The sequence below is a fragment of the Bombus impatiens genome, unplaced genomic scaffold (genome assembly GCF_000188095.3).
Source record: "Bombus impatiens unplaced genomic scaffold, BIMP_2.2 scf_0216, whole genome shotgun sequence".
Taxonomy (NCBI): Eukaryota; Metazoa; Arthropoda; class Insecta; order Hymenoptera; family Apidae; genus Bombus; species Bombus impatiens.
Window position 1 is genome coordinate 145971 of NT_176635.1, and position 17692 is coordinate 163662.

Here is a 17692-nt window from a genome sequence, read left to right on the forward strand (position 1 = left end):
CCGATGGTTGGACGGCAGTCGATAGGATGATCGAACGGTGGACAGAGAAAAACGGAACACGTTCCATCGGACGGACGACGAGGACAGCCTAGTGGTCCCCACCGAGCAATTGACGTGTCCGAGGAAGTGATGGAAGGATGGCACAATGTGCTTGAATGTCCCATAAGCGAGCGGGTTCTATATTAAACTGGTCCGGTTACGGGTCGTTCGGTTGTCTATCGTTCAGTCACTGGACTGTCTCCAGACGACCGGATCGGTTGGACCAGCAGGATAACGAGCGTTCGATTCCTATTCTTCTTCTTCATTGTGTCGCTTCTGTACGGCCTACGGTACTCCGCGAATCGATCGTTGTTCGCTTGCCACGCCGGACGATGAGCCGATCGAGCGGTTTGCGATCGCCTTGAAAAGCTGCAGGCCAAGAAAGCGACGCGGGAAAGCGGCGACGCTTCCGTGGGCGGGCAACGAAGCGCGACTGAATGCTCGATCGGCCATCGAGAAGCAAGGAGAACCAGGACTCGAGGGACTCCTGGCGATCGACTCGCTGCGTCGGAAGTGGCTCGCGGAGTGTGCGCGCTACGTGTAAGTGCTTTTGCTGTTGCTCTGCTGTTCTGATTCGGTTTTTTCGTATTTTCATCTCGCTTTTTATTGTTTTCTTTTTTCGTTTCGATTTTGGTTATTCGAATGGTATTAGATTTCGTGGGAATCGTAATTTGAAGTCGGTACGGTATAGTTATACTAAAAAGTAAAAGAAATTGATGAACTCGTAACAAAGACGACCCTTGTCGAACTTTTGTTTCTTTCAAGTAATAAGACATTCTAGTAGTCGGTAGCTAGATACAGAACACTGTAAAAGTTGATATTATAAAAAAAGTTTCATATTTTAAATAAAAAATCTACATCTTCGTTTATTGCTGAATTAAATTATCTAGTTCTATAGGAACCTTCGTCGAGAGGTTCATAACTTCCATTATTTTTAGAATTGAATTTTTATCCTTATTTATAAATATAGGTAAATCTTTGACGCTGAACGTTGGAGTACAGTTTATACGGGAAGCTTGGATAAAATAGTATCACTCGATGATGCTGAAGGGTGTAATATTGCTGCTTCTTCATTTATTTTGCGATATCGGTGAGCGTAAATCTAAATTTTTTGTGCTTCTCGTATTACACTTGCAATATTCTTAATAGCTTGGATCGTGTAATTCGATCGATAAAGATTGCTGACGATAACACTCGTGATTTTAGCATTGGCAGCACAATGCGGAAAAGTATGGCTGACAGTCTCCTCATTGTGGAGACCAATCGCTGCCAGCGACAAGGTGGTCGACGCTGAGCTCGAAGTAAATTGGGATCTCGATTGTCCATCGGGCACAGGATACCCAGATACCATCAAGGTGTTCACTGCTGACCCAGCACATAGTAATAAGTTTTGTTTGCTTCTCTTGAACGTCGTAACTAGTGATTCAAGGATTAAATCCTGTCTTATCGATGCTAATTAATCTATAGTTTCGTTATTCTCCTTTCTTTATCTTCGATAATTTTTATTTTCCATTTCTATGACAATTACTTTTTATATACGTCATATGTCATGAATTTATTCAAAAGAAGCTACACGAACCATTCAAGTGAACAAAAGCGTGTATTTTCTTCAATTTCATCGAAGTTTAAAATTCAAAAGTAACCATTTCGATATCGGTCGACGCAACCATCGATATCGCGCTTCCAGATAAAACGGTGAAGCCTAAGCTGACTTTGACTTCGCTGCAATATCCACGCGGTTACTATCGAACGAATATCACCGTGGGTCGTCCACCACTTCCGGGTGGATGGGATACCAAGGATGGCGCGACGCTTCCTGGTCCACATTGCCTGAAACACCATGCTGCCCTTTACAAGGATGGAGTTATCCTTACCAGTTCCTGCTTACAAATCTGGCCAACATGGATGTACGACTTGAGGTAATATACTTATCTTCCATAAGTTTCCAAACATTATTCAAATTAGTTTCTTCACTTGCCAATAAACATTATTCGGAAAGAATATTTCCTCATTAAGAAAATTTATATGAAATTAAAATTAAGAATCTATTTTTTCAAATTGTACTCAAATCATTTTCTTTAATTTCCAACAAATATCATTGCGAAATTTTTTCTAACAAACATTACTGGAAGATTTTCTTCTGAATAAATTCTTAAATCTAAATTTTATTAAGGAAGAATATCTTCCTTTACGAAAATTTATATAAAAAAAATTTGCTATGTTTTTCAGGAGGCAATTAGGAAGGCTTCCGATAGGAAGTTTAATGATACCCGGAACGCATAATTCCGGATGTTACAAGCACGGTGACCTGACGAGGCGGGACGCGTTTCAAAGATACCTCTTGACACAGGATCGCGATATATGGACACAATTAGTGCACGGTATAAGATATCTAGACATCAGGGTTGGTTATTATCCGTCAATTCCGAACGGCACTGCCATCGAAGAGGACAATCACATAAGCAGATTCTGGATCAATCATGATGTCATCCGGATCACCCCTCTCTCGGCCATCATCAAAGACGTGAGAAACTTTCTGGACGTCGCTAGGGGAGAAGTGGTCATCATGGATTTTCATAGGTAAATTGGCGATATAATGCAACACTGACGACTTACGGATCAATAATACCGAGAGAACAATTCGGTGCTCGTAATGCAAATTGATTTCAAATGGCTATGAAATTAAGTATAGTAGGTCAACATATTTATATCGTGTATCTAACAATTGAAAGGAAATTTTTGTTCCAAAGTCATGTATGACCTTATTGTAGAATAAGAATTGAGAGAAAAATTGGAATAATTTGGTGATATTTATATAGTAGAATAACTGCATATTTTATAGTTGGAGGGAAACGATGTTCACGATGGAATTGTGTTACTTTTAGATTTCCCGTGGGATTTGAAGATAGACCGAACAGGCATTGTCGATTGGCCATGATCCTCTTGCAAGAATTCAAAGGCTTGATTCTAAAACCCGATAGAGGGGTCGAAGGTCTGGGTCCGACCTTGAATGATATTTGGACCGGAGGGAAACGCTTGATAATTTGCTACGGCGACAAGCACACCGTTAATGGTAAATTTACTATCAACCTCCGTCCAATGAAATTACCTAGGTCAATATGCAGATTCATCCAGATATAAAAATTGGCTTAATGAAAGTTCTAATTTTACTTGAATTTTATACAGTTGGTCATAAAAGCACTTGACCATGTTAGATATTTAGAACATTTTATCAAAAATTATAAAATACTAAAGAAGAGAGACTACGAGAAATCTATTCTTTACGAATATTTATTATTCTTCTCAACATTAGTTGTTCAATATTTTCAAAATAAAATTATACTTCGAAAATATATACTTTAGTATAAAATATTCAGGTAATATCTTTTCAGCCAGCTGTACTTAGTTCATCAGGTATTTTATTTTAACATACTTATATTATACATATACTTTATATTATTTAAATATCCAAGAAGAGGATTTTAGAAATATAATGTGCACAGTACTCGTTCTTATTTTCAATATCATTTCAATTTTATTTCGCGAATCGTACTTGTAAATTAATTTTATTCCAGAATACGACTGGCTGTGGCCAACGATGTCTCAAGCCTGGGGCAATCAACAAACGGTGGAAGGGCTGTTCAAATATTTGGAGAAAGTTATCATGGGTCCGAAGAAGTCCCGGAACAGTCAAAATCCATTGTGGGCGGTGATGGCGGAATTAACACCGTATCCGCTAGACATAATCTTTAATTTATCCGGCGGACTGCGGCAGATGGCCGACTCGGTGAACAGAAATCTCACGTACAAATTTCAAGAGGAATGGTGGAAGGAAACGAACATCGTCGCAACGGATTTCTTCCTCGGAAATAATCTGATCGACGTGTCGATACAGGCGAACATTAAAAAGAGCAACATCGCCCAGTGGCGTTTGTAACGTGACAGTAAATTCGCATACTCTACGAAGATTTCACTTTAATTAGATGCTATTTTCTTGGTGGGAGGAAAAGTGCGGATCGTGTGAAGTTTTTCGAATTTCCTTTAGAAATGATTCTAATTCTATTAGGTTGTCCGAAATGTTTCTTTCGTTTTATAAAGAAATAATAGACGCACAATGTTTTTTGTTTTATATTAGTTTATTTAATTATGCACGAACATAATAATAGAAATAGAACGAAATGCATCATACCTAATTCAATAAAATAATATAAAACAGAAATTGTTGTTCATCTATTATCACCTTATGAAACGAAAGAAACTTTTTGGACAACCTAGTAATTAAAAATACGATAACTGATCGAATTATGTTTTGCAATAAGTTTCCTAAGCCATTTCTAGCGAAAAAGTTTTGAAATTTATTATTCGATAGAGCATTCTATGAAAATATTCAGAAAAATATAGGTGTTTATTAAATTTATTTGAATTATTTAAACTGATAATTATCTTTGAAATGCGAAAGATCGAGAAGGAGAAAGTATAAGGAAAAATAGAAATGCTTATGAGTTAAAGGGATAAAATCGGCAGTAATTTCTTTTTAAGGAATTATAAATTACTGATTAATGGTTTCTTAGTAGATCGGATTCATCGATTGACAGTGATAAAGAATCTTAGGATAACTGTTGTAAGAGACATGTACATTAAAAGCTCTTAAATGGAAGTATCAATACATGTACTAACGAGAAGACATGCTTTTATCTCTCTTATAGTGGCGGTCAAAATGTTCTGGTTGAGCTAACAAACAAAATTTTATTTTTCAAAATTCAATTCAACGATATAACAAACCTATATAACAACCGGATACTTTTGATAGTTACTATCACTATATTTAATATTCTCAAGATTTCAAACAAAAAGAATATGTGGAGTTCGCTATACGTTTGCTCAATCAACGTTTCACACTTCCAAAAATCATCAAGCCAATCTCACAATAACACGAAAACTTCACAAACTCGCATTTCTCAGCATCGTGTCAGCACGAAGCTATTCAATTCAACGGCGGAAACTTGCTGCACGAACCACGTGTCCTACAATTCCCGAACTTTTTAACGCGGCCGTGTTTCCACCGAGGAAAATAAACGAGTTCGTTCGAAACAAATGCCGCGACGTTTCCGAAACGTGCTCCAGCGAAGAATCAGCGTGGCGCGCATCGATTTGACTTCCAAATGGGACTGTAGAAAGCGAGATCACGTTCGGGACACCGGTTTTCGAGGTAGTCAGTCGTCTGGTAGCAGCGAACGACAACGAATCCATGCGAAGTGAATTTTAACACGGCTCCATCCGTCGATTCCTCTCGTTTAACCGACTTTCCACTCGCGTACTCGCGTTCATACTAACTTTGAAATACGCCTCGTGTTTCCATACTTTGGTACATTCTTAGTCTTTCTTTTTTTCTTCTTTCCTTTTTGTGTTTATTTATCTCCGTCGTTCGTTGACCACCATTATCGTAGCTTTATCACGACACTGATAAATGGTCCCCTTCTTGCTCGTCGAGATACGGAATGGCGCACGCAATGAGATGAATGAAACGTTAAGGAAACAACGAGCTACGTCGCCCATTCTTCGCGTTTTCTTTCTCGGTACGAAGCCAGCTGGACGGCTAACGTGAAACAATGGAGAACAATCTTGCGAACGAGGTGAAAGAGCTGTGGGTCGTTTACGTTTGGTGGTCATGCGTTCTCATTCTGAAGATGAACGCCCTGACGTGGTTCACTGGGCGAATACGAGCCACCAGACGGGTAAAATATCCTTATTTTCCTTATATAATCCTTATTTTGATCTAGCATTAGATATCAATAAAAAATCTGTCTGGTCGTTTATAATCTCTTAACCGGGAGATACGTATGCATGTGATAATTTATCATTCTTTATTCCTAATCTTCTATCTGTGTGTCAAAACTAAATTATATTATGTTTACATGGATGGCTGGCTGACAATCATGGAAATAATTTTCAAGATTTTTAAAAATCAAAAAGATAATTTAGTTCAGTGTTATTTTTCCTAAAACAGTATTCTACGTTTACTATTGTAAGAAATTCATTATACATATTTTTTCTACATCACGAAAATATATCATGATAGAGATTAAAGTTATTATAGAAATATATGATTAAATTTAATTTCTCAAAATCATCACTTGTATACCAATACGATTTCTATTCTGCCATATGTCTAAGTGTCAACTGATTAGCGGATTTAAGAAATCAATAATATTTGATCTTGAATATCGTAGTTATAACGATAAGAATTCTAGTATAAATACTACCATCTAATATCTTTTCTGTATCTGTAGCAGTATAACTAAGTATATTCAAGACACACTGTTATCTCTTGATGAGATATTTCGTGATCGAATATTATAAAATACATATTTCCTGTCTTATCAAAATTACCTAACAGACAAATCAGAGTTAACATACATTTAGACATTTCAAAGTTGACATCAATAAAAACACGAAATACTTTTGATCATTATTTATATTACGCCACGCCGCTTATCGTGACGAAAGTAGTTCTGAACGTACTTAAGCACTTGATTACATACGTATTTATGTTCTTGGCAAAAAGTGCCAAGTCTGATTATCGAAGGAGAGATTATTGATAATAGATTTTTTAACGTAATAATATTTACAAGTCCATAATTGGAACGCATCGTTTTGATCGATTTTTCACAGGTGATTCACAGCGAGGAGGACAAAATGTGGTTGGCAAGTACCGACATAATTTTATGTCCTACCGGAGGAGGTCACGAGGACGTGGTTCGCATCAGAAATGCACATCAACATGATCTTGGAATTGTAATCCCTTATCTGCTAATTGCACCGATATGGCTGACTACGTCACCGCTGTTTCCTATGGCTAGATTGATTTTACCCGCTTTTGCGGTAGTTAGCATATTACGTACGTTGCTCCACATTAAATTCGTGGACCTGCATCGTTATTGCATAACAATTCTGTCCATCTCGGAACTTTGCATTCTAATTTACATGTCCGTGGTATCTGCGTTTTACTACGCATCTTGATCTCGGTATAGTAATATACCTATTTCTTGCAGTTCTAGAAACGTGATCGTTGCATTTTGATACGATACGTAGCTGCAGCGTTCAACGTGTCTCGTGTCGCGTAAATCAGTAAATGTAGACGTCATCATTAGTGCGGTTTATAAAGGTCTCTTTAATAAAATTGAAATATGAAAAAACTTAAAGTTTTTGTGTCATATTTTATTTCATATTTATTGAAGATTTTTTTTTGCAAAATATGCGGGAATGAATTTCGAGATGTTTGTACCATCTATATGTGACACAATGAACATTTTTTAATAGACGTTTTACGTACAGGCAAATAAATGAACAAAAATATTGATATAATAGGTCAACGAGAATATTTAATTTATGTAATTTGATTTATTTAACACAATAAAGATGCAGTTCGAATAATTTACAATTATTTAATCAATGTAGAAGTACAGCGCGTATTTGACCCCGTGTTCAATACGTGTCTATTAGTGTCCAATAACTCTCATTATTAACACAAGCTAGTAGCAAAAATGCAAATCTGGCCTATAAAACGTCACAAATGATAAATAAACTTCTTAACCAATTCTTTTCACAGTCACAATTTAAGATGTTTTCTTCAGTTTTTATACAAAGAATAACGTGATTCTAGCACATTATAAAATATCTTGAAGTATCCGGATAAGGTGCATGTTACACAATACTCGTTGCAAAAACAAATCTTCAGTCCTTCTAACGATCTATCAACTTCCTGTTATAGACCAATTACAGTGTTCTTCGTCATGCTACTTTTTCAATGCATGAATTAACAACCGATAAACCAGAATATATATTGTCATTTATAGAACTACGATGGCAACTTTATTTTAATTTATTTGCCAGAGAAATTAAGACAATGCGCTGCGCTTCATCAGTCATATGCCGTGCACCCTTCTGATTACTAATTCGTAATTAGACATGAAAGAAACCGCAGAAGAAATTAATTATAGTTATTGTTTCACAGACAGCATGTGCACATGCAACATCGAGCCACATAAGAGCCGCGATCATCGTGCTTATTCGAGTTTCAACTGCTAACGTACTGAAAGCGAACACTGCCTCGGTGTGCAATATCTTCGTTATCATTGGATTTAATTGATAAGTATTTAGCTTGTCTAGATTATGACGTGTTCGTTATGTTACGTCTTTGAGATCAATAGTCAGTTATTAAGTTAATTTTGAGTGCAACCTGTTCAGATTCGTAGAGCAAAGCGTCATAGTCGTGATTCAACTGGCAAGAAGTACGAGTGATACTTTAAAGAATCGATCTCAGTGGAAATCGTGTAGTGCTCCTGGTAAGTTCTCTTCCTTTGTAATTTTCCATATTACACGGAAATTGTGAAGGCTGGAGTTAGTCATCTATATTGAAATAGAGTACAAATTATAATGCAAAGCAACAATGCAAATATTTGTGTTAGACATTTTAATATCTTCATTTTTTATATATTTAGATTGTAGTATATTCTTATTAATAGTATATTCTTATAAATTCTTGAATTTAATATCTTCTTAATTGGTTACGTCATTACAATTTCTTGGAAAATTCAGATCTTGCAATGTTTATTCATTCAAAACCGGTATACACGTCAATTCTAGTTCTAAAAACTTGGCAAAGAAATAAATGTGTATACGTATATACGGTCATTTCTAGACCTCGTTGGAACTAAAACACAAAATCAGTGTATAGAAACGGTAACATACAAATTTTTAATTTAATTTTTCTTTTAAACAGATACTTTTTATTAACCATCGATGCATGTAATTCCGTTGTCCACTCATATGATAATTTACATTAGACGATAGTTACGCGCGCTGATAGCGTAACGTCTATCAGATGTAACCTGATGCAGCGAAACGAGGGATAAGTCGAGAAGGGTCACTATGGATAGTGACAGTCGATTGTTCGCGGAGCTAGACAAAAGTTCCGTGCACAAATTGCTTCAAATGGAAGTGTTCGTCTTTGATTGTATATTTTTCTTTACATTTCTATATCTATTCGTGTACTTAATCGGTCGCCAAATTTAGAGGTTAGGTATACATTGTCCTTCACCCGTTGCGAAGGACTGACTATAAAGCCGTAACTTCGGATTACGAACGGAATTATTCGTTTTGAGGTGATTCGATAAGGTTTACGCTTATTGCGCGTAAAATTCAATCATGATTCGAAGAGAAATCATGGTGCTGTGATTCGATTTCAGCGTAAAGAAATGGAGATAGAAGAGAGAATAGTTCACAAACGGTCTTTCCGAAGCTTTCTGCAACGCATACCACAGCGTTTATCAGAAGTGGTGGAACATTTTTTCTATAGGTAGGTCTGATAATATGCCCTTTGAGTAATATAAGAATTCTTCGTTGTCAGCTTATATCTTTTTTCAGACTCGGGTTGCGAATTGCTCGACGACCGTTGAAATGGATAATTGGAAGTACTGTGATAGTATTGATTTCTCTTTCTGGTTTATATTTTTTTCATCAAGAGAAAAATCCTGTGAAATTATGGGTTCCACAGGACTCTGACTTTGTTCGTGACACAGAATGGATGTTCGAACAATTTGAACAGGGTTTGAGAATGGAGAATATGATATTAACTGCTGATGATGTATTAGAACCAGAAGTTCTTGCAAGAGTATCTACTTTTACTTATATATTTTATTGTAGTAAGGTTTCTCTATGTGTGTAATATACATTTTAGTTTATTTAAATTCTTTCAGTTAAATGGAATAACAAAGGAGATTATTTCTGTACAAACTTCTGATCAAATTGCATGGACAGATGTATGTTTCAAGTAAGCATTCTTCTGTGCATGTTATTGAACAAGCTTTATTTTATGGATACTATAAGATGTGCCAAAAACCAAAACTAATTTCTCTTTGTTTAATGAATAGAGTACCTGTCATATCAGGTATTGTACATAGAAAAAAGCGCAGCGATCAACTGCTGACTGATGATTTCTTTGAAATTGAACCAGACAAACAAATTAATAACACTGTATTTGAACCTGCAGTTCATGTTAGTCCTGAGCTCTATTGTAATGTAGTAAACAATTTGCCAAAAGCTTGCCTTTTAAACAGTATCTTGGATATATGGGAATATGACACTAATGTGATTCTTCATAAAACTAAGGAGGATATTATTAAAGATATAAACACCACAAAAATTAGTCCCACATTGGGTCATCCACTAAATTTTACAGAATTATTGGGTGGTATAACAAGAGATAAAGAGGGTAAAATCATCTCAGCCACAGCAGTAAGAACACAATGGGCAGTTAATGTAAACTTTTCAAAAGTGGATATGAATAATTTTGGCAACGATGTTGGAACAGCTGATTGGGTAAGGTAAGTTTATAAAAAGGCCTAAATCATGATTTCTAATGTTTTAAATAGTTTCGAATTTACAAAAGTCTTATAGAAATATTATTACTAAACAGCTTATAATGTGTACATTATATACCATATACTTTAAATGTTTTATATGATTTAGGCCTTGCTTTATTCTTGAAATGATTTTGTCAAAATCAACATTAAAATGTCGCTTTTTTGATAAAAAAAATAGTCGATTATTTATAATATATATTTTATAACATCTCAGATCTTTAATAGAATCAATATAAATTCTATATATTTTGCTTTGCATATATCATAAAAATATTTGGAATAAAAATAATATTTTATTTCTAGGCAACAGATGATGTATTACAGTGGGAGCTATCCTATTTGGATATATTGCACGAAAATGCAAGGATTTTAAATGACAAAAAAAATGTAAATAATACATTAGCTATCTGGTATGATGCTGGTAGAAGCTTTGGTGATGTTACATTTGTAACAATGTTCGGAAATATTGGTATATTATCAATAGGATTCATTTTAATGTTTTTCTACGTTCTAGTCATATTCTCGGATTACAATTGGGTGGGATGGAGAGTGAGTACTATATTAAACTTTCATTGATATAAGAAGTTGGAATATGAATGTAGTTTTTCATAAAAAGATTTTATGAGAAGCACAAATTTTAAATTTTACAAAATACAATTTTCTCCAGGTTTATCTCACAATTGGCGGCCTTTTGTGTGTGGGTGGTGCTTTTATAGCTTCAATCAGTGTGTGCTCTGCTCTTGGGATTTCGTATGGACCTGTGCATACTTCTTTACCTTTTATGTTGTTGGCTCTTGGAATAGACGATAATTTTTTAATAATGGCATCTTGGAAAGAAATACATACATACAAGTTGAATCAAAATAAGCCATTAGAAGAAAGAATAGCTTTAATGTTAGGACATGCAGGCTCGGCTATTATTATTACTTCTCTTACTGACGTTGTTGCCTTTATTATTGGTGCATCCACAGTAAGATTGAATTGACATTTAACTTATTACATAGATGAAAGGTATGTATGTGTGTGTGTATATATATTAAATTTTATATATAATTCTAGATATTGCCATCCCTTCAATCATTCTGTATTTACGCGGCGGTTGGAGTGCTACTGACGTTTTTATTTCAAGTCACGTTTTACGTTGCCTTCTTTACCGTCGATGCCCGACGAATCGAGAATAAAAGAAATTCGATACTACCTTGCATCGTTCATGAAAACTTTGTACAGAAATTCACTAGTCCGCAAGAAGAACCTGCCGCAAAGTTGATAAATAAATTATATTCAAATATAATTCTGACAAAACCCGGAAAGATAATGATAGTATTAATAACAATAGTTACAGTATCGGCTGGAATTATGGGTACATTAAAATTGGAACAATGGTTTGACCCAGGCTGGTTTATACCAAGCCATTCGTATTTAAGTAAATATATTGACGTACGACGCACTCAATATCCCGAACATGGTTACGAAGCAATGATTCTTATGGGAGATTTCAATTATACCGCCGAGTTTCCAAAGCTAATAAATTTGGCTGAGAAATTTGGAAATTTATCAACGATACAAAGTATAAATTCTTGGCCCAGTGATTTTGCCAAATTTGTCTTGGAATATTTTCAAAAAGGTTGACAATATTTTTTATCATTGCAACAATAATAATTCAAAAAGAAACTATAAGAAACAAATCAATAATATATTTTATAAGTATATATATATATAAATATTTTAATTAACAGATTTAAGATATGAAATACTAGAAGACGTGGAATTCCGAAAATATCTGTCCAAGTTCTTATTTAGTCGAAATGGAGGCAAATATCAACGGAACTTCCGTTTTGAAAAAAGCTTAACGTGCGGTGAAAGTACTGCACCGATTTTAGTAGCTACTATAGATCTTACCTTTAAACGATTTTATGGTCCTCATCAATGGATCCCAGCAATGGATGAAAGTAAGCAGGTGGCACATGATGCTGGAGTCAATGGTTTCGTCACAGTCTGGAGCGAAGTATTCAGCTTGTGGGTCACCGACAAACTAATCGCTCAAGAAGTTCAGCGTAATGTTTTCTTGGCTTTGATTTGTGTCATGGGAATGACAGGGTTACTGATCGCTGAGCTGCAGACATGTTTCTGGATCTTTTTATGCGTACTTCTTACACTTTTGAATGTTTGCGGATTCATGTACTTTTGGGGCTTGACAATAGATATTGCATCTTGCATTGGTGCGTAATCAGTTTCTTTGACAATTCAACATAGCACAATTTTGTCAACACTATTATATTAATTTTTGTTTTCCAGGTTTGGAATTGGGCATTGGATTATGTGTGGATTACGCTGCTCACGTTGCACACGCATTTATAAATGCTGCGAGTGTAAGCGAAAATGAAGATCGTACAAAAAGAGCACATATCGCGGTGAGGTACATTGGTGCAGCGGTTGCATACGGTGCTGGCTCGACGTTACTTGCACTTTCCATGATGGTATTCTCGGACAGTTATGTGTTCCATGCGTTTTTAAAGATTTTTGTTTTGGTAATATTGTTTGGTCTCTGGCACGGATTATTTCTTCTGCCAGTTATATTAAGCACTATTGGGCCAGGAAGTCTACGATCACATAGAGAACCAGAATCTCCAGAGAAGGTGGAGGATACAGGCGACACCGTTACTAGTCCCCTAAATAAAGCGACGGAGAGTTAAACAGAACGCCTAAGATGATTCTTTATCAATAATATTTATTTTTGGTTCAATAAACATACAAAATTATTACACTATCCGTACTATTAATCACACATTTATACAAAAATAATAATAATAAAGATCGGATAACTTAAAAACGGCATTATTTATATATATATATATATTTATCTAATATATTAAGATTAAAAAAACAAGTACAAAATAATGTAGCAAGGTTGATATAGATTTATTAATAATTATTGATCGGAAAGGAACATGACTATTATAAACGTAACGTAATCGTGTTGCTGGATGCATTATCTTTTTTTTGTTTTGTATGTATAATCATAATTAATGTTTATGACGTAAAAATGAGCGGCGAGGGAGCGACCCCGGATTGATTGGCAAGCTCCCTCCGCTGCCTCTCTCAGTCTTACACAGTCCACAAACATTCATGCAAATCTTTCATTCGAATGATCTGTCATTCCCAGTCTTTCTTATTTGTCATCTCACTCTGTACCAATGGTCCCGCTCCTCCTTTTATCGAGACCATTTTTTTGACGTAAGATCAATCTTACCTCCTCGAGCAGAGACAAAGCAAACAAGAAGACCTAAATATATGCTCATACGTACACGGTCATCCTTCGACAAAGACATTCGATTCGAGACGTACGTTCTCTCTCCAAATACGACTCAGCATACACGGTAGTAGACTGCCGGGGCAGCAAGCCACGCACGAACGATACGGCGATACACATCTCCTTACTTAGTTCGAATTTTACAAATTGGGATCGTACATTCCATAATTAACGAGGAACCATCAATACAATAATAATATTTACTTAGCAAAACGTGCCGATCGGTAGTGTGGCGAAGGACGCGTGATGTGTGAGCACAGTTAAACGCGTTACGAAGGGAGGGGGGAATTTGATGATAATAACGATGATATTGGTGGTGGAAGGGGTGATAAAGTTGGCGCAGGAGGACGTTGGTAGAAGGGAGAGGCGGGTTCTCCTTCGTTTCAAAGGCTGATGATGACTGAGCAAAGAGGGAGGTTGATTGAACGTTTCAAGGAAATTGCACGTCTGCTTACCAGGAGTTCAAGGTACACGCACTTTATAGGGATACACCATGGGAAAGACACTCAGGGCAGACACTGATATAGAGACTAGGCTACCGACTATATGTATACCTATCTAAACGTGTAATTAGCGTACGCACCGCGTACACCCGGTACGCCCGCACTCCGCCCTTTCGGGTTGTTTTTATTTTTTGTTATTATTTCTTTTGTGTTTCAATAAGTAAGCACGTGTACTTACATGTTCGTTACACGCGCTCCTGTCCCTCACTTTCTATTTGTCTTTCTTGCTCTCTCTTCTCTCGCTGTCTCCTTCCTACTCGTTTGTCTCACTTTCCCTTTTTTTTTCTTTTCGATCTCCTCCCCTTTTCGTTTTGTTTAAATTATTATTATCATCGTTTTATTACAATCAGCGATCGCGTCGTAATCGTGCTTTTATAGTAAACGCTATGTAGTCTTTATTACTCAAGCTTATGCCCAAAAATCTACCAGAGGCACTTTGGGTTTATTAGTACCATTTGAAGTCGGCGTGCGCGGGGGAGGGCGCTGCGAGTCCTTTGTCTTTTTTTGTTAATTTTTTCATTTATTTATTTATTTTTGTCATTTGTAAGTGATACAGCGACTGAACAACGTGAGTATCTTCTCGGTTTTCTTCTCGTGTTTCTCGACTTGGCGGAGTACCCTGTCTGTGATCCATTTTTTTCTTCTTTATGTCTCACGTACGTTCGCCGCTTTTTAATTTACGCACCCATCCATTCCCCCTCCCCCGTTCCTTTCCCGTAGCCTACCAACTCCGCATTTTTTCCTGCTGCCTTTCCTTCCCACACACGGTCTTCCGATGTTTTTTGAGCAATAAATACTTTCTCCACTGACAACTGCACATTGAATTGACGCACGGGACACTCTCACGCATACACAAACAACACTCATTCGCTACTAGCCGCTCGCGTTGACAGAACTCACGAAGGTTGATCCGATTCGAACACCTTCGGCGATATGAATTCTTTTATGATAGTCTCGATATTTTATCGAAACTTACCTACGCGGAATCGAGAAGTCTTATCACGTGACGAAACACCTCATTGGGTTTCGATGTGCGTTTGTAAAAGTGGTTCGTTAATAGTACGATTAACTTGGAAGAAATGATACAGCGAAGATTATGAAGATTCCTAGCGAAGGGTTTTCGAAAACGATGATACCAGGTTTGATCCCTCTCTCTCTTTCTCTATACATATGTATATAGATTAAAACGAACGATTTATACGATTCGACTCGTTTGAAAATGGCGTATAGGTAAAATACTCCTAGAACAAAGAGGTTTTTCGAGCGCTGTCTATCGCGAACGGCTCCCGACCACTCTCATCTGCATCAATTGTTTTAAACTTTCACCCATACCAATATGGCTACATCCACAAAGTTTAATGTTACGCTTTAATTAATGATTATCAATTCATATCAATTCAATATCAATGTATTACAATCAGACAATACTCAACAGTGATCGTTATTCATTATATATTACAATAATTAAGAGTGACAACAACATGACGACGGAGGCGTTGAAGCATTACAAGGGAGAAGAGAGAGTGGCACAATGTGATTTCTTAGGAATGATGAGAAAGAGTAGAAGAGGCGCCGATAGTGGACATCTTTACTACATGTAATACAAAGAGAGGTAATTGATGACACGAGGACAATGAGGGATTTTTTTCTGATGAACATGAATTGCGCGACAATGATCAGGTGAACATCAGGTGATGGATGCACGACGATGAGAACGAACGATTAATGATAGAATGGAACAATGAGCTGGAGACCAAGGAGGGGAAGCACGCACACTCAACACAACCGTCACATCGAGCTGGCCTCGCGCGCGGCCATAGTCCATAGATTAATACCTATCAACTAATACACAGTCTGTCTCCGATTTCGCGGATGACTCTTTCCTTTTTTTTCGTTTTGGATGCATGTAAGTATAAATAATACGCGTAATGCATGGCGTACGTACAGTATGGCATCCTGCTCAATCAATGACGGTCGAAGCTCACGTTTACAAATTTTGGACGAAAATTGCTATCGCGACGCCTCTGTTTCTTCATTTTCCTTTTCTTCTTGCTCATTCTTTCTCTTCTCGTGCAACGATTAATCGCCGCGAGAGAAATATCTCGGTATCGGCGCCTATACTGTACGCGCGCTCGTTCTTCGGATACTGCATATACATACACACATACTTTTGCGCCGGTATAAAGTGTATATATGTACACATATACATACGACATACCATCCATGTATATATAATATACTCATATTGTTTAATTAATCATCGTTAATCGTTAATTATCTTATTTATTAAAATTCGTCAGTTCGTAATTCAAAAAAATTTCTGCTAATAGCGGTGGATGGAAATGTTTCTTCGTTAAAAATCGCCGATCTCCGATAGCGGCGGCAAATATCGACCGTTTTAAACACATTTACAAGTTATCGGTTTGATCGGCTGATTCGTTCACTCACTTATAACACTAATGTTCTATTATTTTTTTCGTTCGTTTTAAAACCCTATCCGCCGGCGGTCGCGGCGTGTAAATCGTCATCACGACGATTTCATAGCACGCGAAAAATTTTTCAGTTTTCATTTCGTATGTGGTTGCGTGGCCGCCGGGTGGTGTGGTTGCACATCGATAATTCTATTACAATTAATCGTGATTTTGGTATTTTATGTACAATTATGCGTGACAATGCGCTGTTGTGTTTATTGCCACACCTGCCAACCAGCGACCAAATTCAGAAGACTTTGTCACAAAAACACTTCAGTCCTCGTAGACATTTTATATTTCTCCCGTTCGAACAGTTTAGCAGTCCGTTGTGCAATTTCTTCTTGTATTAATAATTCGCGTACTAAGCTGAGATAACTGGCTTGCACGGAAACCTGAGACGATCGATTACAACATAGGCCAGTCCTCTTGGTGCTTCATTAAGAGTACCTAATTGCGGTAGAATATTCAGCAGGGTAACTCTTGGCGGGCGGGCTTTGTCATATGCTTCATAGAGTTCATGGTACATCAGGGGTTATCCGCCGCCATTATATTGTGTACCTGTTCGAGTTTGTATGCCAATCTCTGCTTCTGTGAAAACTCGTCCTCCTCCAAAGTAACTATCAGTTGTTCGTTGTATTTACCCGCGTACGTGTATAATTCGTACAGGGCACAATTCGTGTTGAACTCCGTCGTATGCAACTATAACAAGGAAATGAAAAAAATGAGAAAATAAGAATTGGCAATAACTATAATTCTATTAGAATCGCAAAAAAAAAAAAAAGAAAAAATACATACCCTAGACTCTTCGGCAAGCATGGCGTTCATGTCTTGATCGGATATGGCTGGCATCACTTTGATATCTGCATAATAACGTTCTACCCACTCTTTGTACACTGGAATGTCCTTTGCGTAAAGTAGTTTAGAACTCGGCGAGTCCTTGCCTAT

General features: G+C 36.8%; 4 protein-coding genes across 7 annotated transcripts in view; 3 read left to right on the top strand and 1 right to left on the bottom strand.

Annotated features, from left to right (window-relative positions):
• The first annotated feature begins 55 nt into the window (after nt 1–55).
• Nucleotides 56–4037, top strand: LOC105680510 (PI-PLC X domain-containing protein 1). Its single transcript, XM_012383369.3, has 7 exons — nt 56–579; nt 1010–1129; nt 1246–1419; nt 1727–1958; nt 2269–2619; nt 2925–3112; nt 3615–4037. The coding sequence occupies exons 2-7, from the start codon at nt 1078–1080 to the stop codon at nt 3974–3976; spliced, it is 1359 nt and encodes a 452-aa protein (XP_012238792.1). The 5' UTR covers nt 56–579; nt 1010–1077; the 3' UTR covers nt 3977–4037.
• Nucleotides 4038–4206: 169 nt separating this feature from the next.
• On the top strand, nt 4207–7241 carry LOC100742467. 2 transcript variants are annotated; one of them, XM_012383370.3, is made up of 3 exons: nt 4207–5404; nt 5487–5774; nt 6712–7241. In XM_012383370.3, exons 2-3 carry the CDS (start codon nt 5649–5651, stop codon nt 7057–7059), a joined length of 474 nt encoding a protein of 157 aa, XP_012238793.1. In that variant the 5' UTR covers nt 4207–5404; nt 5487–5648; the 3' UTR covers nt 7060–7241. The 2 variants fall into 2 exon arrangements, with proteins under 2 accessions (XP_012238793.1, XP_033175668.1); XM_033319777.1 differs by having other exon boundaries at nt 4207–5774.
• Nucleotides 7242–7465: 224 nt separating this feature from the next.
• LOC100744128 (NPC intracellular cholesterol transporter 1) lies at nt 7466–13293 on the top strand. 2 transcript variants are annotated; one of them, XM_003487969.4, is made up of 10 exons: nt 7466–8384; nt 9288–9397; nt 9466–9712; nt 9798–9871; nt 9972–10419; nt 10767–11012; nt 11131–11433; nt 11523–12087; nt 12200–12682; nt 12759–13293. In XM_003487969.4, the coding sequence occupies exons 2-10, from the start codon at nt 9297–9299 to the stop codon at nt 13154–13156; spliced, it is 2865 nt and encodes a 954-aa protein (XP_003488017.1). In that variant the 5' UTR covers nt 7466–8384; nt 9288–9296; the 3' UTR covers nt 13157–13293. The 2 variants fall into 2 exon arrangements, with proteins under 2 accessions (XP_003488017.1, XP_012238768.1); XM_012383345.3 differs by lacking the exon at nt 7466–8384 and adding an exon at nt 8594–8781.
• A 65-nt stretch (nt 13294–13358) lies between these two features.
• Nucleotides 13359–17692, bottom strand: part of LOC100743182 (plexin-A4) — a 433200-nt gene continuing 428866 nt past the window's right edge. For both annotated transcript variants that reach the window (XM_024366326.2, XM_003487961.4), the window contains exons 12-13: nt 17543–17688; nt 13359–17446 (exon numbers count right to left, since the gene is read on the bottom strand). In XM_024366326.2, coding sequence (XP_024222094.1) covers nt 17273–17446; nt 17543–17688 — 320 coding nt within the window. In that variant the 3' untranslated portion in view covers nt 13359–17272. The remainder of the gene's footprint in view (nt 17447–17542; nt 17689–17692) is intronic.